General features: G+C 36.7%; 1 protein-coding gene across 8 annotated transcripts in view; it reads right to left on the bottom strand.

Annotated features, from left to right (window-relative positions):
- Nucleotides 1-9,074: 9,074 nt before the first annotated feature.
- Nucleotides 9,075-23,547, bottom strand: part of SRBD1 (S1 RNA binding domain 1) — a 123,872-nt gene continuing 109,399 nt past the window's right edge. For all 8 annotated transcript variants that reach the window (XM_021526459.4, XM_085575927.1, XM_085575932.1 and 5 more), the window contains 3 exons: nucleotides 22,916-23,068; nucleotides 12,242-12,426; nucleotides 9,075-10,031 (listed from right to left, as the gene is read on the bottom strand). In XM_021526459.4, coding sequence (XP_021382134.3) covers nucleotides 9,742-10,031; nucleotides 12,242-12,426; nucleotides 22,916-23,068 — 628 coding nt within the window. In that variant the 3' untranslated portion in view covers nucleotides 9,075-9,741. The remainder of the gene's footprint in view (nucleotides 10,032-12,241; nucleotides 12,427-22,915; nucleotides 23,069-23,547) is intronic.

Genomic DNA, 23,547 nt, shown 5'->3' with positions numbered 1-23,547 from the left:
ACTCAGGAAGGAGTTTGAGCCTAAGCCTCTTCAGCAGAATCTCTGCCTCACCACTTGCTCAACTTAGAAATACTTTCTACTCTTTTTACAGTTAGCACTGCAGCATTGACTCTCCAGCCCACATGTTCACTGAGTTCATCCATTGACTTCCCATGGAGTAGTACAGTTTGTCATTCCTCTGTACTTGAAAGCAAACCAATAATGAATAAACAAAATAATATTGTACAATTTCTGCTGCATTTGGGAAACAGCTGAAATGCACAGTGCTCTTTGCTATTCAATCCAATAGTAATCAGCAATGCAAAGATGCAAAACAATGCCTTTAAAGTGATGTCTGTCTTTGGTAATCAATTTTCAATAATAAAAATAGGAAATTCTATATTCAGGTTCAAGTCTGCAGAAACAATCCTTCAATCATTGCAGGCATCAGATTTCCAAATTTTAAAAGAATGAGAGACAGTACACAACTAAAGACTCCAGGCAGTGACTCACTTTTGAACAGTTACACCATGAAGATGGTTCTATATTTCCCCAAGAAAGAAATGTTCTGTTTGGATCAGTCTTCATTTAAAAGGCAGATGACAATCAAATGCAAAGCAATTTTGTATTATAAAGTGATCAGAATAAAACAAGGGAAAGATAAATCAAAATGCACAACCCAAAATCTGTTTATGTTATTTGGAGACACTGTGGATTTGTCAGTTACTGTAGAAGAATTTGATGAAGATATAATTAAACTCCAAAATCAAATCACTTTCCCCCGCCATTATATATAAGCTGCTTTATAACAAGGCATATTAGGAATACTTACTTTACTTGTATGAGAAAAAAAATCCTGTTTACTTTTATTATCAACCATCATATTAAGAACCCCAGCCTGTGAGTGCCACACCACTTTTTAAAGAAACTAATTGCAAGCCACTTTCAATATTTCTTCTGTTTTTAATTTAATACCCTCAGAGATACATAATTGGGCTGGAAGGGAGAGTATTCACTGAAGTCATGAATTTGCTGTATAAATACAAACAAGAAGGAAAGCTAATACAGTAAGGGACTGTGGGATTAATTTTGAAATTGTCTGATTAGTGCATTGCTGCCCGTCAATAATTGCCTTAGATGTTCCCAAGGCTCCATCTTTATTGGAGTCTGGCAAGTGCATCTGCCCACAGATTCCGTCAATCAGGCCTTGCAGCTGGGAGGGTCTTCAGAGAGAACACAATTGTAAGTCTGCTGGGGCGAGTTGTTAGACAAAGCAATATATATCAGGCATGATGAACAGTCAATCTCTGTTCCATTGATAACATTCTACTTGTTCTTTGCTGTAAGCTCCTTCAAGAATTATTTCCACAAAGTACTGTTTGAATTAGCTTGAATGAAATAATTCCAAAGGTGTTTCTGCAGGACACAGCAAGAACATTGCACACACCTAAATTACACAGTAAACTTGGGCCTCTTGCCTTCCCTCACTCACTTTTTAAAATTTCTGCTGTTGAGAAGATCTTTGCTCCTTAGGATGCTATTAGAGAAGGATGGATGTATGCAACACTGGCATTTTGCAAGTGCTAAAACCACTGGATGGATAAAAGAAAAATTTACAAAATCATCCAGAAAATCTAAAGTCCATGTTGCTAAGGTGCACCTTTATTTAAATAATTCTTTAAATAAGTCATTTACATAAAGTCATTTCTAAGTAAAACAAAACCTAAAAAAATGTCTCTGTTTTCTACACCAGCAGAAAACTATGAATATATTACCTTCAACTAAATGAAACATGAAAAAATATTATTTGGCCTGTGGGTCTGCAGAGTGAAGATTTTCTGACCACAAACATCCTATTTCTAAGATCACAAAAGTAAGTATTTTTAAAACTCTGTATAGCTTGTTATTGCATATCCATTCCTAGACATATCTATGTCTGTTCTGCCAGCATTTAATAAGAAATACACAAAATAGATTAATCAATGAACATAGTTTACAAACAGAAATAAAATAATGGAACAAAGATGTCACACATATTTATATTTTTGCTCTGCAATGAATACATTAGATGTTTATTTTTAGCTACACTTGTAGTCATAAAAATACAAAGGAGCTCCTGGAATGCTGTAATTGTTTACATGTAAAACAAAGTCTGCCTCCATTTTATTATGACCAGCAAAGCTTTAGTTTGAAATGCAGACCAGTAACACTAATGTCGTAATCGACAATGATTTTACAGCCCATATCATTAGCTTCTGTGGATTTGACAAGGGATCTGATACTCCCAAAACGCAGCATCACCTGTGTACAGAGACCAACTTTGTGTAAATTCCATCTGAGCAGTCACAGTCCTGTTTGGGTCCAACTGTAATCCCAATTCACTGACAGTGGGCCTATGGTTGGTTTGGAGTTTCCCCCATTTCTTTCTTTTTTATGCCCAGGATACAATCGTTAGCTTCTGTTGGGTAACATTGCCAAACGGGTTTTAAAAAGGGGCTCAATAATCTTACAAAAGGGATCCTGTACTGAGATGCTCTGTGATGGAATCAGATGGAGCCCACTGGAACTGGATGGACTCAGGACTCCAGTCCTACCTTCTGCTCTTACACAGTCTTTAGTCTCTTGTTTAAAGAACAATCCAAGAAAGGGCAGACATTAGAAATCTCTGGAAAAAGACTCTCCCTCATGCTGCAAGGGGGCTAGAGAACATACAATTTATCCTTATCCTTGACTTCTTTCTAGTTATGCTATAGACAGGTGCTAAGCCACTGCCTTGCCTCAGATGAGCTTGTCATGTAACACTTTCCCTGTGGAACCCATGCCTTGTTTCATGCAGAGGATGGGTACTCCTCTGATCCTTTGTTAACTTTTTCCACATTTGAAAATCATACAGGATCACAAAGTTCTCCTTGAACAGGCAGTCCGTGGAGCACCATGCCTTCCCACACAGTAGTGATACAATAGCCACTAAATCAGTTTATACTGTGTCACCCAATTATATGGGAAGTGTTCTAATATTTCTCACAACAAACCAGATACAAGTTACACTTAAAGGACATAGAACATATGCCGAAAAAATGAAATTGTACTTACATTTGAAAACAAAGCTTTGCAGCACTCTGGTTTCCCTAGAAGTGAATAACTCACTTCAGATCAGCATTAGCAAAAAAAAAAAAGACAAGAAAAAAAAGACTGGCAAAGAGAAATTTTGACAAACCAGTGATACTCTGGTTCAACAAAGACAAGAGGGAAGACTTGAGGAAGCCACTCATCTCTCAATTGAAAAACTGTTTCAGAAGGTTTTAACTATGGGCAACCTTAGTTTTGGAAATGAGTTAAACATCCACTCCCATAGGTGGGAATTTTTACTGCCATTTTGCTGGTCTCTAAAAAGGGCCAGATTGGTTCCCAAAAAAACACACTACTGCAATTTGATCCAAGTCAGAAGCTTAATACTTTGAAATATGGGAAACAACTGTGCCAAAGACTGTCAAGGACTTCCTACTGCAAAAGCAGGCATTTTCCTTTCCTGTCATTTTGAATGACACAAGAATATTTTAAGGTCAATAAATGACACAAAATTTGAAATTCATTTTATAAGCTTTGCCAATCCTCCTTTTCCCTGAAGAGTGACCATGTATCATCAGACACAAAAAACTAAGACTCCATCAACAGCAAACATTGGACAATGTTTTTTTTCTTTCAGCTCCTACACTATGACTGATTTTGTGTCCCAGAAAACACAAGGCCTCATAAAACACACCGAAGATTAACATATCTGGGCTATTTTGGACCAATTCTAAACTGAACAGTCCATAAGAGACAACACCTTGAGAACAGGTTCAAATTTAAAACTGAGTCACTATCTCAGACATAGAGAACACCAGGAAATATTGTATTTCAGGTAAGCAAAGAGGCTAACAAGCATGTACTTATATAAAAAATTAATCATCAGTATAGATCTTAAATCATCGAGGTTGTGTGCTCTTGGAAAAAAATTCCACCCAGTATACAAATAGGTGGATTTTCTGCTATTTTCAGCTTTTGACTGGCTCTACATCTACCCACCCCATCCACTAAATACAGCCACACAGTAATTTCAAGGGATTGAAGAAAGCTATGACAGAATAGTCTTTCAAGGACTCTTCCTGCTGGGTATAAATGATAAAAATTCTGTTGGTTCCCCCTGCTATATGTTGACAGACAACACATATGTCACACATGACAGCTGTACTCTTTCACCCAGCAGTGCTGATGAGCAAGGACTGATCTACTCCTAATAAACTAGCTAGAGCCAGCAACACTGGCAAATGAGAAGCAAATCAATTTAGAGCACATACTTTGTGTTTCTCCCACTTGAATCCAATTAGTTCCATACTACTCTTTAGTTACAATATGAACTGATATGAGATATGCAATTTCCATTAGCTGTAACAAATAGTTATGCTTATTTTTTACCTTCCTGGGAGGTACAGGAAGCAAGAGACAACCAGGCTCAGATTCTACAACTACTACATTACCATTACATTACTGCCATTTGCAATTCATCACCTTAACTTCATTCCTATAACCATTTACATCTCACAGGATGTTCTACCCAAATCCCTCCATTTCCTGCCCCTCCCTCTCCTCATCACACAAAAAAACAATCATTGTGCCAATATACAGCCTCTGGTATGTGGCAGTTTCTACTCTCTGCCAAGATATTCCATACATTTAATTCTGAGGTGAAAGTACTTTCCCCTAAGACTTCACTTTTATTCAGTCTTTGTAAATGACCCTCAAGCATAACAGTTCCCCTCATGACATTATTTCCAAATACCTCATTGTGAGTCAGATGCAAATTCTCTGCACAAATAAATGCAGTTTTTCCTAGAAATATGACTGTCATTGAGATATGAGAAAGCAAAACTCCAGCTAAGCTGTTTGCATACTGGAAACACTTTTTATTTAGTAACATACAAGTGTAGCAGGATAAATGGATCTGTAAGATAAGGAGAAAACAACACTGATTAAGTTTTCTAAGGTGCCGGGTTCCCGATTATTGCTTAAAGACAATGTCTCAACAATTAAAAGCCTAAACTCAACCAGATTTAATAAAGTTAAAGAAGTAATTCAGTTTACTAAATGCTCCTTTCTTTGTTGTTTCTTCTGGAGAACAAGAGAGGGTGACAAAACAAAAATCTCTAATAATAACAATTGGACTGCTGTATTGAACATGCTGTAGTGTTTTTCAATTCTAGAAGATGAATAAGGTAAAAGTTCTAACTAGTGAAACAAGGGGCAAGGTGATCAATTTCAAATGTGTGTCAGCTCCTAGTCAGGGACAGAAAGCATATGTGATGAGATTTGAGTGCTTTACCCTGAACTTCTGGTTAGATTTAAAATTCTCAGTGGGATGAGTCACCCTGATCTGGACACGGCCACCAGTCCTCTCTCAAAGCATTGAGAATCTCTTAGGATTCTTGATGCAGCTAGAACACTGTTATAGAAACAGCATGAAACCCAACAGACTTGATTAAAAGCAGCAATCCCACATGGCCACCAGTCCTCTCTCAAAGCATTGAGAATCTCTTAGGATTCTTGATGCAGCTAGAACACTGTTATAGAAACAGCATGAAACCCAACAGACCTGATTAAAAGCAGCAATACCCATTGTGGAAGCTCACACAGAAGCAATACTCTTGCACTGGTCACTCCCAGATTGAAGAATTTTATTAATTCCAAGTTACAGTATTTTGCTATTACCAGCTTGCAGAAGCTGTAGCAAAGCCTGTGGTGCAATACATAAACTTCTTATGATTTGCTGCTCATCTCCAGGGGTCTACAAATTGTCATCAGTTGCTGCTATGAGTGACTTATATCTGATAAAATACCCAACCATAATTCTAGATGGTCAGCTCCTCGAAATACCTGTCAATAAGCAGTGATCTCCAATAGCCTCCTGGCAGGACGTACCTGTAGCCAGCAGTTACAACATCCACCAGAGGGACCATTTAGAGGCTCAAGTGGAAACAGGCAATTGAAGTTCTCTATAAACTAGTCACTGAGGTTTGCTGTGAGAAACACAGACACATCATTTACTTGTGAAGCTTTACAGAGTGTGGATTCAAAGGGATTTCTCAAAATGAAACACTTCTAAACAGTTACAGTTACTGCCCATGAGGAGGGTGAGGAAACTTTGGGACCAGTAAACAGAGGTGCTCTCAAGCCTTTAGGTGGTCTCTAATGGGAAGGAATGGAATTACTGACTGACCCAACTTTTACATAGCCCTGGAGACACACAAACTCCCCTCACTGCTCTTTCTGAAGCCTGGAACAAAAAGGAGACAAAGTAACTTGGACTGGCATTACCAGCTTGTTCCTTCCACTGACTTACAGGATTGATAATCTTGAAGCTGGATGTCCTTAAGCAGAGCTAAACAGGTAGATGAATTACCCTCAGGAAGTCTAGAAAAGCAAGGCGATATTCAGGCTGAACAGAGAACTCACTCAGCACTCACTTCACAGTGGGTAAGGCTCCTTATAGAAAGCTCTGCAATGAGACAAATATGATTCATGTTTGGTTTCTAGCTTCCAGGCATAGAGTTTCTAAGTGTATTTGTTGTTAAATAAATACAGACACCAAGTTCAAGACACAGTACCACAAAGCTGTTAGATTATTTGTTCTCCTGAATTATGCATTACTTTCCGTGGTATGCAGTTTTTCTAACACAAGTACCCCACAAAGCCCAAATTCCAGCATGTCTATATGCCATATGGACCAGCTTCTCCAAACGTCTGCTCCTCATGGAAATTCTATTTGTTTTCCTATTGATTTTATTATGTTTAACAGCATACTAAATCATTCCTGAGGTTGACAAGTTTCTGGAAAATTGATATATGCTGTCTAAAACTGCCTGAGGCAGGAATAAAACCAAAACAAATGGCTTCTTTTAAACTCTTGTTTTGCATTACTACAGCCAGGCATACAAGTGCCATCTTGCTTAGAAGAAGAATTCTTCTCCTTTGTGTCATATCTGAAACACAGGAACTCTTTAGAAGCTCTTCTTATGTGTCTGAATATCAGGGGAAGGTGATTGCAAAATACCAGACTATTTGAGTGAGGGTGGGACTAAAAGGGCAGACTGTCATCCAAGATCAATGGGCTGGATTTTCTCTCTGGGGAGAGGTGGAACTACACTACAAGGTGTGTAGATGCCTTGGAATCCACAGCTTAAGGCAAAAGTAGAATTTTTAGTGAGACTTAAAGACTTGTATTTAATTCTTCTGAGAAACTGTACTTTGAAGCAATCAGGAGCAAGCAATCAGGAGTGTTTGTTTGTTCAAAAATTTGAAGGCATCACCATTAAGCAGTGCTCAATTTGTTCCAAACATTGGACACCATTTCAAACAGGGGAAAGCATCCATCCAGGAAAAAAAATAATGTCTTGGTTCAGAAACTAAAAGGGGGGATGAATTACAGAAAGTGGTTTTGATGCTTTGATGCCAGAAATTTGAACACCACAAGAATTCAAGATGAAAACTGAGAATTAAATTAGGAAGAAATAATTTTTGAATCTCCAAAGATCTGACAAAACCTGAGAAGTTCACATTATGCATATTCATCCTTGTTAGACTCTCACTGGGCTGTTTTAACTCCTGTGTTCTGGCAAAGAAAAAAAGAAATTGCAATGGAAAAATATTTTTGAGGGAAGCAGTTAAGGCACTCCACTAGCTGACAAATAATGGGATTACATTTGCAGAGCTGCACACATTTAAGACACACGACATGAAGTCATATACTCCTCATTTTGGTGTGGTTAAAAAAATTTGAAGAGATAGACATGATATTCTCCTACAGTCCCTGTGATGACACAGGATAGGCTGCTGAGTTACTCTATGGAGAAAGCAAACTATTTATGAGTATGTACAATGAATTGTGGGTCGGTCTTCTGTGTAGGTAAAATGCCTCCTGTGAATTAACAGGAGAGAAACAGTCTCAAGATGTCTTGTATTTGGAGAATTTCATGATAATCCAAGAGACGTATACAAAAATGTAAAAGATGCTACAGTCATCACAATATTTTGGATTTAAAAAAAGAATTTCAGTAACAACCAAAATACCACAGAAAGAAAATATACTCTTTATATTATTCATTAAATTGAGCTTCAAGTTTTTCTCCTCCTTAGAGAAGGCCAAGCAGATCCAGTTAATGTGCTGAGTGTTTAGATACTGCAGAGATCATCTATAAAGTTTAATACAAATCATTCTGCTGATGGACATACCGCTGTAAGCAAATGTAGCACCTGCAGGAAAAAAAAAGTAATTTCAACTTCTTTGCTTTCCATCTCTGTTTTCCAAGACAGTAACATGGTATTACAGTTTCTAATTTCACAACAACAAAACATACCTTGCAGAAGTATTACAGGAAAACTTCAAAAGGCCTGCAAAACATGATTCCAAGCTGTGCTGACCTTAACATAATAGAAGATGGTTGTCTTCAGTGGACAAATGCATTGAAGCTAGTAAGATCTGTCTTCCACTTCTTCCATCTGCTAAATTATTCTTTAATCTTCAAAATGCACTGTCTACAGCTGGCTCATCATTTTGAACACTAAAGCAACTAAAGCACAGAGCTGGGAGCTCAAACCATGCTAAACTTTTCCTAACTCATGCATAGACCCTGTGCCAGCAGCTACTTGGACATTTGTAGTTAGAAACCTTATCATTGAAGGTCTTTGACACTTGCTATAGTGTACTTGGACTCATCTGTTGCAGACCAGAGTTTCTGCAAGTTGGATGACTGCAAAGGAATAAATGCCCAACACAACAAAACTCCCTGTAAAGACTACATAAATATATATATCTGCTGTTGCTGGAAACTAATCTTCCAGTATACCTGTCCTTTGCAAACTTGGCTCAAGAGGTAAGTCCTTTGAAACACCACCAAAATACCACAAACCCAATAATCTCTAGTTAGAAGAAACAAACCTCTGTGCTAGGCACTCCTAGCAGGAAACAGAATTCAAAGCGTTACTGATTAAGCACGTGCTGGAATGAACGACAACTAGGACTGTTAAACTACTTGTTGAACCAGTACACTGAGAAAAGATGGACAGAAATGTTTTTATTTTGCAGAAGTATAGAACAACACAAATGTCTTTTGACACCTTTGAGCAAAGTTCCTTAAACTGCAAGGTACATCCAACTGTGTTAATCCATGATAACTGAACAAGCAAACATAATACAGGTAAACAGACATCAAATAAATTAAAGAGAACTATTTCTGAACCATCAATAGTTTTAGCAGATGCTTTTTTCCTCAGTCTACTTTTTATGCAACATCATTACCACTTAACTTCAAAAGATCATTTTTTCCTCTCACTAGGAGCCCTCCTTTAGACTGTCATCTAGAAAACAGGGAAACTGAGTGGCTGTTTTTTGGTAGGGGAGCTATAGATGTATCTGCTTGTGCAGTACTAACTGAAGATTTTCTATCTTAATCTTGCACAGACAATAGATAAAAGATCTGCCTAACAGCCCACTGGAGCTTCATTTGCTCTGCAGACAAAATAACAAGGTTGCTTGGAGGTAATCCAAAAAACTGTTCCAACAATTATTAACAGAAAGGATACAAGAAATGTGGTAAAACTGTTAAACTAAACTAAAAAAAAAAAAAAAACAAAAAACAAAACCAAACAACTGACCCTCCATAATCTTGCTGACATTACTTATCCTTTAAAGTCAAGGAAGTCAAGGCTCAGTTACTGAAACCTCTCTCATAAAACACGAATAAGATCCAATGTTATCCTCAGTCGAGGAATATCAACATTAAGCACTTTAACTTCCACTCTTTCTCCAGGACCCAGGCCCAGGCTTCTTCTCTTCTTCACTTTAGACAGTTTTGCTTCTGTTATGTTTCGCACTGGAATCAAACCTGCTTTTCCCACACCAATATCCACAAAAACTCCAAATGGCGTTGCATTTTCAACTTTTCCAGTCAAAACAGCACCAACACTTAAGTCTTCAAAGCAGACTATGCTTCTTTTGAAGTCAGGTTTATCAAAATCTGTTACAGGAAACAAGAAACACAAATAAGACTCTGGAGAAAAAGAGTTTCTAAGAGTTGTTTCCAGATTATTATTTCTAATTAATAAGTCATCCCAAGGTAGATCTTAGGTCCCAAATACTGCTTTCTGTACATTTTTAAATAAAGACCCATCTGCAATGACTTGTTTCTTATATTTTGTAAATAATTTGAAAAAATTTAGATTAATGAGTAAGTATTCTGAATTTTGTGCAATGAAACTAACATAAGGGGATCAGAAGCATGCTATATAGCAGGCAGTGACTGAAAGATTCTTTTCAATTTTCTCAGATCTAGGGAGAAAATACTTGAGGTGACTTGAGCTACATCAATTACACATTAAATTCTATTCCTGTAGAAATTTCTACACATTCACAGGAAGATGAATACTCAGTTTCATCACACACTAAAAGAAAAGTCATCAATGCACTATTCTTAGGCTTGCTGTTCATCTGCACCATGACATCACATGAGCTTTATCACAGTGCTGCTTTGCACTGACAACTTGAAAAATCACACAGGCATGATCATTAGCAGGGATTATTCTGGGATATTAACGTCCGCATTCTGTATTTATGGGCACAGATAGATTTTTTTAAACTCTTATTTCCCTACCATTTTCTGCTCCTTCAGAAAACCCTTCTGAGTCATCTGAACAACTTCTCTTTCAATCTTTTCCTATCACTGTTTGACCTTTCCAAGATACAATAAGGACTGAGATTTTCCACAAGGAACATCACCAAAACATAACTACAATAATTTTTCTATGTTTGCTTTTGAGAAATAAATCAGCCTGAACAAGTGTATAGTTAAAATCCACTGGAATGTAATCAGTCTGTGGATCTGCACTGGATTTGCATGGCAATGCTTTGGAAGGGGTGTGTGTGGACTATTGTGAGTGGTGGCTTCTGCAGCTCTGTCTGTGTCCAATAGATCCACTGCTATCCAAGGCCAAGCCCATTAACATTAGTGCTAAGTGCCTCTGGGATAAAATATTTTTAAAAGAAAAAAAAAATCCCTGTGCAACAGCAATTACAGCCTGTGAGGGAGAAGTAAGCATATGTGACAGAAACAGCTCTGCAGACTCCAAGGAAAGGAGGAGGAAGAGCTCCAGATGCCAGAGCTGAAATTCCCCAGCAGTTCATGGAGGGCCCTGCACCAGAACAGGTGGATGCCTGAAAAAAGGTTGTGACCCTGTGGCAAACTTACACCACAGCAAGTTTTCTGGCAGGACTTGTGACCTCACTAGGGAACAATGAAACTCTGTTTCTAAAGGACTTCACTCCATGGAAGGGACCCACGCTGAAGCAGTTCATGAAGAACTGCAAGGGGCCCATGGGAAGAGCTCACGATGAAGAAATCCATACATTGAAGACAATTCATAAGTCTACTAGGCTGCCGTCTCCAATCACAGTCTGTCTAAAGTAATACTGAATGTCCTAGATCAGCAGAATATGAAAATTTCCACTGAAGATTCTCTCTTTTGCTTTTATGTCTTCCTATGTTAATAATCTATCCTGCTGTAATTTAGATGTGAGATCACCAGAACAGAAAATACATATTTCCAAATCCACATTTGGCTGTTTTTTAAGTATAGGCTTATTATTTGCTATTACAAGCCTGCATCTTTGCTGTCTATCTCCTACTGTTGTAAGAGAATCCAGCTGTAGCTTTCATTACACAACAGCATCCCCAAATGTTTTACTTCATCTTTCTTCTCCTCTACCTCAAAGTATTCAGAACCACTGCAGGTTTTAACCAGGGCAGCCAACGTGCTTCAGTTACACTGGTCTCCCAGAAACCAAGGCAATAAAAGAGCAGAGCTACACACTAGTGCTCCGCAGAACTTCATTGCTACTGTTTCACCTTGGTCTCAGCATTCCCCTCTATGATGGAGAGCCAACATAGATTCAATCAGTAGTCAACATATTGAAATTATTTCATTTGTTAACAGCCATACAACTCCCCTTCCTATGGCTGAAAATGCCATGATTTAAGACAGGATTCACACTTACGTACAAAAGAAAAGAAACATCTGATTATGATATAGCCTTTACTTTCACTGAGAAATGAAATGGAGTTACATGTCCATGAAAACCTACTACTGATTTTCAAAGAAGAAAATGTGCTGTTTTAAAACTAACATGTAGAACAAACAAACTGATATTACAACCTTCCAAACTGAGGTTTACCTGTTCGGATGTCATAGTCTTCAGGCTGAGTGAGACCATCAATGATCAGCTGCAGTGTGTTCACAGTGGTATTGAGCCTTTTGGCTGTGCCTTCCAGTCCTTCCTTTTGAATTACCACATCTACTTTTTGCTGCATATCTGATTTTCCTATGTCATTTGCATTTCCTCCAATGAGAGATAAAAACCTAGGAAGTTCAAACAAAGAAAGATTTGTTACATCCTTTAGCGGGAACCAAATTTTTGCTCTATTATTTTTTCATCGACGCATTAACAAAACTTCTAGTAAAATATATGAACAGTTTCTCAAGGACATGTCCTCTCAACTCATCACTGATCTGACACATAAATGGAAACTTAGAATCTCTCTGTTTATGTGTATCTTCTGGAATATATTGCAAAGCTAGAAGGAAAATAATAAAATGAAATTAAAATCTCTTCTCAGACCAATTATTTAATCTCACAATAAAACAATTTCCTTATTACTGAAAGATGCCTTTTGCCATCAAAGTTCCCTAGAAATCATTGAGAGTTCTATAACAATGTTATTGTAATTGTCACTCTCATTCAAATTAGAATGAATGGTAATTGAGTAAAGCAACAATAAGTACTCAAAATATTAAATTAAAAATCTTTAACCCAACTTAAGAAAAACTTTGCATGAAATATTTCTCCTGTCTGTGGACTTCATGCTTAAGAACAATTAATTTTTCAGACATTAGGTAATCATTAAGTCAAAGTAGTCACATGACACAAAAGTCAAACATCCTTGTCTTTCCTTATTGTCATATACATACACACATTGGAGACAGAAATTTGGACTGGTATCCAAAAAGCTGAAAAGAAATAAAAATAAATACTTCTAAATAATTATGTCCTGACATGTGATCTCCACCATGACCTGCATCTCACCATGAATAAGCCTCGTCCACCCTGCTTTGTCATGCCCCTTATTGTTGGCAGAAAGCAGAAATTTTTTCGCACGTTCTCCACCACAGCAGGCAGGTAGAATTATTGTTCCTGTCCTCCAGAGTCTGATTAAACATTCCTTCCAAATTCCTAAAAGAGATTTCTTTTTCCTCTTCTTATCCTGCTTCACAACAAGTGTAAACTACATGTCTCAAAAGAAGAGCTCACCAGCTCACCAGATTCATGCCCTGAACTTATTGGGAGACATTCCAGCTCTCTAAGAAAGCAAAAGCCCCTGGTACTCAACCTCCTTTCCCCTGTCAAAATACATGCAGGGGATGCATTTTTATCAAAAACTGAGGCTAGTATTTCTTTTGTCAGGAGACCCAGAGTATTTTTTGCTTTGTTGTTTCCTCTTTTTAACCCAAGGAATGAACTGAGACTATTTCAGGTGGTGAGCAATAGGAAGTTATATGGACTGAAAAAAGACAAAATTTATTTTTTACAAAATATAAATTGAAGAGACATAAAGCAGACTCTGACTTTTAGTAAATCACAAAATTAATCTTTGAGCATAAGAGCAAAGATTCACTAAAAATGTCCATTAATTTTGATAAAGGAGGACATTTGTTACAATTGGCTATCACAAGTTCCACTTTACTGAATTCAAGTACAAGCATAGTGACTTAAGTATACTGATAGCTCAAACACAGAGATTTGGACTTGTAGTGATAAATATAATTTTCACTACTTTTTTTAGTGCATACACATCTTTCATGTGGCAATGTATGATGAAAATTAATAAGGACACTGTGAATGGTGCTGTTCTCCATATTTACTGAATTTTGCTTTGACTGCATATTGAATTTTGACATCACGTTTTAAAGTAATTTAAGGTGGTTTGGAAGCAAAGCATACAGCAAAACAGATGTAAAACATTTTGTAATAGCAAGTGCAATTTTTTTTTCTGTAAACTAACAAACTACACTACTATTTGAATATTTTGTCTAATAACTGATACGAAAAATATCAGATGTTCTGTGAAATGAAACCACCTTTTTTTGCAAAGGAGCCCCAAAAGTGGTTGCAGTGATAATGCTGAAAATGAGCCCAGGCCCAGGTGAAGTGTTCCTCCCCAGACTGCTGGGGGCTGCTGGCTGCTAACACCGGACAATGCCTCACCGGAGCACTTGTGACAGGTGGCAGCTGTCCCAGCTTTGACTGACGTGCCAGATGTAACATGACAAACCCAACCAGCCTCATGACTCAACCTTCTAAATAATGTATTCTTTACCACCCACCCCTATAAACAAGTTTGCTGACATTCACGTACTTGGCTTTATTTCACTTCAAATGGAAACTCAGCTTGAGTATGTCCAAGTAACATTTTCTCACCATTAGGATTTCGTACAAGTGTATTGACTTAGTAAATTGATCATGGGGTGGGTTTCACCACCAAGAAGTGCAACCACACAAAACAGCCATCAGCGTGTATTAAAAAAAGCCCTGTTACATACAAAGATGCTGGATGTGTGGATAACACAATCAGAATGGTGTTATGTGCACATGGCTGGAAAGAAAACCAAACAGGACATAATACATGTGCCTGAGCTTTAAGCACAATTCATGAAAGGTGTTTTGTCCCCTGCTTCTTCCTCACCTCCCTCTGGACATCCCAAAGCATTTATCTGAAATTAAAAAGGATTTCTCATCTAGGCAAGGGAGGTAGATTTGGGTCCTATGTTATCAATTACAATTGTGTAAATAACTTACTAATGTGGTTACTGCTCACAGGAAAATTTTGGCTCCACCTGAAGATTATGTGCCCAAGTCCAATTACATGAGAAGTCCCACCAAATTCTACAGAATTTTAATGTTCTAAAAATCAGGCATTTTTTTAAGAATATTTCAGAATTATGAGTTATATATCACAGGCAAAACAGAGCGCTGTAATAAAAGCCGAGCACATGCATAAGCAGAGAAGAAATAGTCTTTATAAGAAACAGTATTATTTGTATTTTGGAAATTCTCACCATTTTAGGACAGGTTTTGGTAAAACCAATGTATTAAACTATTTCCAAATGAAAGTAACTTCTTAGTGAGTGCAGATGCAGTTAGTTTTAGAAATACTGTTGAATCTAATTACATATTTAATGTATAATTTTTACTGAAACGAATATAACCTGAGGGCACTTGGACTAAAAAAAAAAAAAAAATCAATATAAAGCACAACTTTCTGACTGAACAGTGGTGCATTATATTGATAATTTCTATTTTAAAATGTCACTGCTAAGAAAAAAGGTAATTTTCTCCTTATTAAAAAAACAACCCAACAACTTCCTCCAATTATTTCAAACTCAAAAAAAAAGAGACATAGTTGGTAGTAATACTCAGATATGGCTATGGAGGAAAAAAGAGGTTTCCCCTAACAAAAATATTTTATCTTAATGTTAAACTATCTCACCACAATCCTTGAAATATCTCACTCACACAACTTGTAAACAGCTCCAGGTGCACAACGTAAGAACAGAATTATCTGTGCAAAAATGAAAGTCCTTAAAGCACTTTCCTGGCTACGTATGTGAAATAAATAATACATTGCAGTAGCTCAAGTGCTATGTTTATCTACCAGAAAGACAAAACCTAAAGAAAGTTAACAGAAATGGGAATGATGAGACTTTTTGTTTTTGAAGTGAGGTCATTCTTATAAGATATATTATCCTTGCTTCTTCAAATGCTGAGTATGTGAATGAATGGTGAACTTTCTGATCAAGGTACATAAACTCAGAGAAAAGCTGCCAGAGTCTTAGGAAGAACAGGGTGAAATTTAAACAGTTTAGAACTTTGAGTTTTATGTCTTTGAGACTTAGAGAATACTCGGAAACCTTTGCAATCACCGTCATTTTAAATGCAATCTTTGCAGTCTTACAGGACCTGCAGAGAATGGTCATGGATAAATGACTGATGTTTTTATTTAATACATAATTTCATCCATCTTATCCGATAAAGAAAGAAAGAAAAGTAGCATAAATGTAACAAATAAGCACATCATGTTCACTTAACATACACATCTGCACAAAATTATAGCAAAACCTTTGCAATGCTTAAAAGATAATGCAAATTTCACTGGAATGCAAAAAATAGTCAGAAAAGAGTAAAAAATTTACCAAGGGAAGCCTACAGTAAATTTTTAAGAAGTTGCTCTAACCACCTCTTGAAAAGCTTCTTATAATGTGCAGGAGTTCTAAAGCTTTGCAAGGGCTTTAGTCACAGTCATTTCTGTTTTATGTAATCATTTCCAGCGACACGACTCAAGAGCTGGGAGTACTGGATTCATTACATTAAAGCAACATGATACGCCATTACATCTTGTCACAGTACACACATGAATTAATGGTAAAGCAACATAATCACTTGAAAACAAAACAACTCTGCATTAGCATGCACTTTGTTAGGTAAAATGTATGCATATGACAGTAACAAACTTAAATTATGCAGACATTTATGTTTTAGTAATGTTTTGAAGTGCAAAAGCAGCATTTGTATAACGCAGATGTTGACTGCTCTTGTTCCCACCAGTGATATGGATCCTCAATTTTTGATGACCGATGAAGACTATGTATTGAACAGTATTTGTGCATTACATTCTGTAATTCATTGCTGGACACAGAGAGCTAAAGACTGAAATATATCTAAAACTACTTATGTGGTTCAGCCAGGCAAAGCTGTCTAACCAGTATGTTTTTCTTCAAATACATAAATTGTGAATAATGTAGATTATTTGACTGCATGCAGAAAGCACTCAGTCTATGACATTTCAAACTTACAAATTTTAAGAAGCAATGAATTTGTAAATGAGAAAAGAAATTCAGACACCGTTCCACTGCAGCATAGCCACTTTGCTCCCATACCATTAGTCACGCTGCTGTTGGCTGTTCTCATGATTACTGATATATCACGTAACTGGAGTGCAACTCAAGATGCAAAACAGTGAAACATGATTAGTTATCCACAAAGAACTAGTATACTACACTTAAAGGAGAAAATTCCATTAAAAAGGTCTTGTGAGGGTTTTGCCCAATATTTTTTTTCTAAATGCAACTAGTGAGAAGTTATGTAAGTCCCAAAAATTTCAACAAATTAAAAATCCCATTTGATTTATGGGTCTAGTATTTATAGAGTAAATGGAGCATATTTCTCCATTATTTCCAAGTTCTTCTAATCCTTCTTGTTAAGTGTATATTACAACACATTAAAGTTTTAAAGTGTCTTTACTGGATAGCAATTGGCAGTCAAAGCTTTTTCTAGTCTTCTGTTTACTGACAAGATAACTTTAAAAATATGGCCTCTAAAAATCCAGCTAAGTTAGTACTAAAACCTGTGAATAAATTGGCCTTTTAAAATGATTAATATGAACAGTTATTTATAATACTTAATGGTCACAATTCTGCAAGTGTTCTCCGTAATTAGGGCTGTACATTGGCTATTGGAAATAGTCATAAAGTTTCATTAATTGACTGAGTTTGACTCTTTAAAGTTTCTTTTAATAAGCCCCCAAAGGTAAAACTTTTTAAAGTATTAGTTTGCACATTAAATAACTTGAATACCCACACATGTGTGTGTTTACAAGCAAGTATAGTCTCATTCAAGTGGACAAAAGACATTTCTGATGCCTTTGTAAGGAAAGATGTAATGTCTTTGTACTCCTACCCCAGTAACAACTCCTATCCTCTGTAAGAATATTCACATGCAGACTACATTATTAAATAGAACACAACAACTAGTTTTCATTGCTCAAATACCATACTAACTCCCTCCCTGATTTTTACTCCTCTTAAGCATTGCCTTAATTGTTCAGTGACAACTAGGGGACCTGGACAGAAGCAAGCCAGCCTGCCAGTGAGCTGGAAATGCTATCAGAGGACAAGCTTCCAGTTGCATAAAGGGCAGGAAAGGAAAGTATCTTTATTTTGTTAGCCTCATCAACAGTTTTTCTTCTGCATTTTCTCATGTGCCAGTACTTGCCTTCACAGCCAGCAAATGCAGCTTATCAGCACAGCAAATGAGACACTATGGATCAGCTGTTACATCCACCCATGCAGAGTACAAGAAACACCAGGGATATTTAAATTATGACTGATTGGCCTATAATGGAACATAAACTGTTATCAACACAAACACGTTGCTAAAACGAGCACCAAATGGAAGTTTTTGTTTCAGTGAAGAAAAAGCCCATGAATGAGTGCATGCTTTAATTCCCTTGGGATGTTGAATTCCTGCTGAAGATATCAAGCACCATTATCAATACACAGAGAATGGCAAGACACAAATCTTCACTGCAGTGGCTCTGCCCATTCTGTCAAAAACTTCTCTTAAGGTTCAACCAACCACAGTAAGCAGGACTAGCCTCTACCAGGCAAGGTCCTAAACCTGGGTAATTAGCCAAGGCAGATCTTCACCTCTGTTATTGTAAGTCACAGCTTTAAATCTTTCACATTGGCAAAAATTTGTATTTCTAGGTCAGGCTAAAATACAACCTGTCTGCCAGATGCTGCAATCTGTGAGCAGCAAATACACATTCTGAGTGCCAACCTTTTGCAAAAAGCATTTTAATGAGATTTAAATAAAAAAGTCAGCAAATGTTAAAATTCAGTCACATGAAACCAACTGCACCCAGCAGACTGATAGAACAAAGAAAAAACACTGCATTTTCTTTCCAACATTTTGGTTTATAAGCATAAACTGGTTGTAACTTCTAGGGACTTCCTAAATGTTTCCTTGATTTTCCTACAATTCTTTAACAATACACACCAAGAAATTGGATATGTTCTACATATTGTATTAATTGTATGTAGAAGATTCTACCACTATAAACTGGTTTTCACATATAGACTTTTCAAAAACTTAAAACATGGTTCTGCTTTGCAGGGAAATAGGCTGTCTATAAAGTTTTGAGGCTTTTATTTAGCTTTTTGGAAATTCCGATTCATAATATTTAAAGGTGTTTGTAAACTTGATGACTACACATGACAAAGCCAAGCTTTGACAGTGTGGAAACCATGAACAAAAATGCTTTGGTCTTCTGCAGAGTGTGTTAAATCACCAGTAGGATATTTTCCAATTATTTTGCAGAAATTGTACAGATTTTAAGTTAAGATGCTTAAATGTCATAAATCAATCATACCGGCACCATTTGTGCCACTGTAGTGAAGATTACATCAGCGTTTCCATTATAAAAAACCTATTTTTCTAAATCAGCCCTAAAAATTGGCTCCAGCCTGAAGTTTGGCAACAAAAGTCACCACTTGGGAGTAATTCTTTTAACCATATTTTTCTTTAATGGATTGGCTTTTCAAGCTACAAAATAGTCCTGAAAAAGAAAATTAGTGGTTTCAAATTTGGGAAATTTCTATCCCTCAAAAACATTGTTTTAAAACCTGATAATTTTGCATGCCATAAATCTGCAATGTAGACTGCTGCCTTTGGGTAATTTGGCTATAAGCAGTGGCTAGAAATCACCATCTTATTTCATTTAAAAATAAATGCAATTCTCCATGAAAACTTTTAATCCAATAAAACTTTCAGAAACTACTTTCTCATAGCAAGATGTGGTAGGCATTGCATGAGGAAGCCTCTATGATTCACTTATGTAGCAGCTATTCCATACATTTTAATTTTTGTGGTAAGAGGGATGTAATACTAGATTTTTGATCACATCTGATCATATTCAAGACAATTGTGCCCTTTGGCAGCACAGATCCACCTGTGAACTTGACACACGCCCTGACAGCTCAGTGTAAGCACAGAAAAAGATGAAATATTCTGATAGCACTAGAGCCACAGAACTCATTAAGATTTATTATTAAATAGCAATGCTAACCTACATCTAAGGGTTTCATTTTTTTCTCATGCATTTTAAGTTATAAGAATTATCAATTAGGTTTTAAACTAGTTTAATTCTAGCATTTAGATAGACTTTCAAATATTGGCCAATTTTCATAAAACACCTCTAACAACACCATGAACGTGATTTGATCTTTAGGCTCTCAAAAGCTTTCTCATGAATGCAGTCTCAGCAAAAGGGAACTACAAGCCCAGTCCCATCCACTGCTTGTCAGCAAAACTTGCCAACAGCCTTGATAAGCTTTGGACTGAATCCTCCATGCAGTCTGAATTCCTAGTAAATTTTTTCCCTAATTCATCCTCAGGGAGGAAAAAGGTTTGGAAAGCTGTTTTCATGAATTCTGAGAAACTTAGCAGCTCATATGCTTTTTTTTTTGAGAAGTAATTTTAAATATATAATCATTGCTAAATTATAGCATTAGTTGCTTGAGGGGAGGATGTCTGGTTTATATTTAGCCCTTATGTCACCAGTGTCAATTTTTATTACTACACATCTTGGCTTTTGTCAGTTTGCTGCAGAGCTGTATTTTCTTTTCTCAAAGGAGCTACTTGCCATGAAAAAACATTAAAGATATTTGCCCCTTTCCCCACACTGTTTTGTGATATCGAGTTGCTGCAGAGTCTTACAATCTATACAATGAAAGTTATCACTTTCATATATAACATGCTTTTCAGGGAACAAAAGAAAAATACAAATACTGTTGTCCATAAAGTACATTCACAGAACGCACTTGGAGACTTTTTTTACCCCCTATCATACTATGTGTAGAGGTATAATAAATGTAAAAAGTAAGACAACAGAGAAGAATGAAGAAAAGACTGATACAATTGGCTACAGGGAAAGATGCTATGCTTATTAGTTTTGGTGTTCCATTAGCAGATGTTATAATTGTTGTTTTATATAAAAAAAAAAAAACAAACCCTCACAACAAAATCATGTATGGTACAATATCTATGGCATACATTTGGACCTAAATACTTCCTGCCAAAATTCTGTCTAGGATGGCAAAGTGTTTGGTGAGAAACAGAGAATAGAAAATGGCACTGCTGGAAATTTGCTGTAAAATACCTGCATTATCCAAAGAGAGATGATGAGATAGATTAACACTGGTCTTCAGCTATGGGACACTTCTGCACTGTCTTGGAAGCAATCAAAATCCAAGTCTAAAGCTGCACACATTTTAAGACTCAGCAAGTCACCTCCTAAGCAGTGTTGGCTGTGCAATGGGTGCCATCCCCTCACTGAAACATGCACAAGCCTAGAACTCACATCACTGTCTTGGCTGAGATGTAAAAATTGTGCTCATTATTTTTTTTTATTGTTTTTTGTTAAATAGTGCAAGTGATGGGTTCCCAGTCAAATTTCAAATCACAATTATATGATCGGTGATACCTACTAAAATTATATAATTTCAGCTGTATGTAAATATCTGTTCTACCCCATGCAGTAATAATCCCACTCACCACTTCAGATATAAAAGTCACTTGTGCTGCTTTGGAAACAAAGTCACAATTCTTTATTTTCTGTCCAACCCTTGTGAAAATATTATATGTAGGGAAATTACTGTAGTATTCCGCCACTAACTGCATATACTTCTCTGCAATCTGTCCACATCAGGCTTTAAGCAAGGTTGGTAGGTAGCACTGTAACCATTTTACACGGTATTAGTGTACCAGGGCTGGAAAGCTAAAAACTAAGATCCAAGTACTTGAAATTTCAATTGAATGAAATTCAATATGGAAAATCAAAATTATTTTTAAATAACCAATTTATTTTTGTTTTTGACATTGACTCACTTACATCGACTAATCTCCAGTTAGGGTGACCAAGCTGCACATCCTATAAACCACCTACCAAACATAAGATCATTAAGATCAGGACCTTGACTGATGTTTTTGCCCCAAGCTACACAGAGTAGAGACTTTGTAACAAATGTTGATGTGTAATGGTAATAGAAAAGGAGAAACTAAAGTTATCTACACACTGCACAACTGCAGTAGACTCTACCAGGAAATCGAACAGTGGGTCCTAGAATCAGCCACAAAGAAGAATCAACTGTGGCAGGGAGAGGGTGGAAACAGAAGTTCACTGCATGCCTAGCAGAAGGAAAACATGGAGACCTATGGATAGGAAGAGAGAACAGAGTACACACTGAAGGGAAGGTGTCCTAAAAATGCAATGTTCTGTGTGACTTTTTTAGGTAAGAAAGTCAAGCTTTGTGAAGTCAGAAATTCTGCATCTCTCTTTAAGGTTTAAAGATGGTTTTGTTTATAAAATAGGAAGCACAAGTTTGTTTGTCCAGGTATATGATCTCAACAGAGGTCATAAGAATCTTAAAGCAACTGGCTACTGGTGAAATTAGCTTCAGTACTTTTTAAGAACCTGTTCAGTAAAATTCAGTTGAAAAATAAATATGTGCCCATATATGGTAGGAGATAATGTTTTCTGAAAAGTAGAGTCCAATTTCAACCAGGGCTGCTGAAAGAAAATATCACAGCTAATAGCAGTATTTCAGAGGCACACACTGATTCCTAATTACTTTTTTTCTGACAGACATAAAAACCATTCTCTTCTTTTAGCCACTTAGTAAAACAATTGTACTATTTGTGTATTTGGGAACTTGTATATACATCTTAATTAGATCTTGCAATATCAACATTTAATTTTAAAGGCCCATTACGTAATGACACATGCTCACATATATCCAAAGCATACCTTCTTCTTGAAGAAGGGGGTGAAAGCTTCAAAGCAATATAAATATTCCTGTTTTAAATGACTGAGCAGGGTGTTGTCAGAAAAAAAATCAGTATTTTCATTTTAAATATGGATGGTGTCAATGGTTCAAAAGCTTTCCCATCACTTACCTCATTGCAATGTTGTAAGACTCTGGATGAATACAAGTTTGGTCCAAAGGATTGGGCTGTTGTGAGGCACATGATGTTAGTTTACTCTTCTTTTTACCCACTGCACCTGCTTTAGTCAAAAGTCCACGATTTCCAAGTTCATTTTTCTTATTACTGCCAGAAATCGAAAGCGGACATGTTATTTTCAATGAAGATGATCCTGACCCAGTACCCATACACAAAACCAACACATTTTTTCCCCTGAAGTCCTCAGAGAAAACAATTTATCAGGACACATTAAAGGCATCAAAAATTCTCCTACTGCAAATGCTCCTTTCATACCTCTTTGTTTTTTTTCCCCTAAATCACAAGTGGTTTCTGCTTTTGGAGGACAAAAGAGAATGCACTGAAGGACCTGAAACTAGCTCTGGCATTTTGGGCTCCACTCATCAACTGCTGGCAGAAATGCAAACATACTTTCCACTTTCCATAACAATTTTTAAAATAACCACTATTTGTTGAATTTCAAAAAAAAGCACAAAAATTATTTCATATGGCAATCTAAAGTCATCAAAGTGATTAGAAAGGATAAAAATGAAACCTCAAAGTTCATTTCAAAAGCCTCTGGTTATGGCACCTGGACCCACAAGAAG

Source organism: Lonchura striata, chromosome 3 (genome assembly GCF_050655825.1).
Source record: "Lonchura striata isolate lonStrDom1 chromosome 3, ASM5065582v1, whole genome shotgun sequence".
In the NCBI taxonomy this organism is placed as follows: Eukaryota; Metazoa; Chordata; class Aves; order Passeriformes; family Estrildidae; genus Lonchura; species Lonchura striata.
This window is presented reverse-complemented; position numbering and strand designations above follow the sequence as displayed.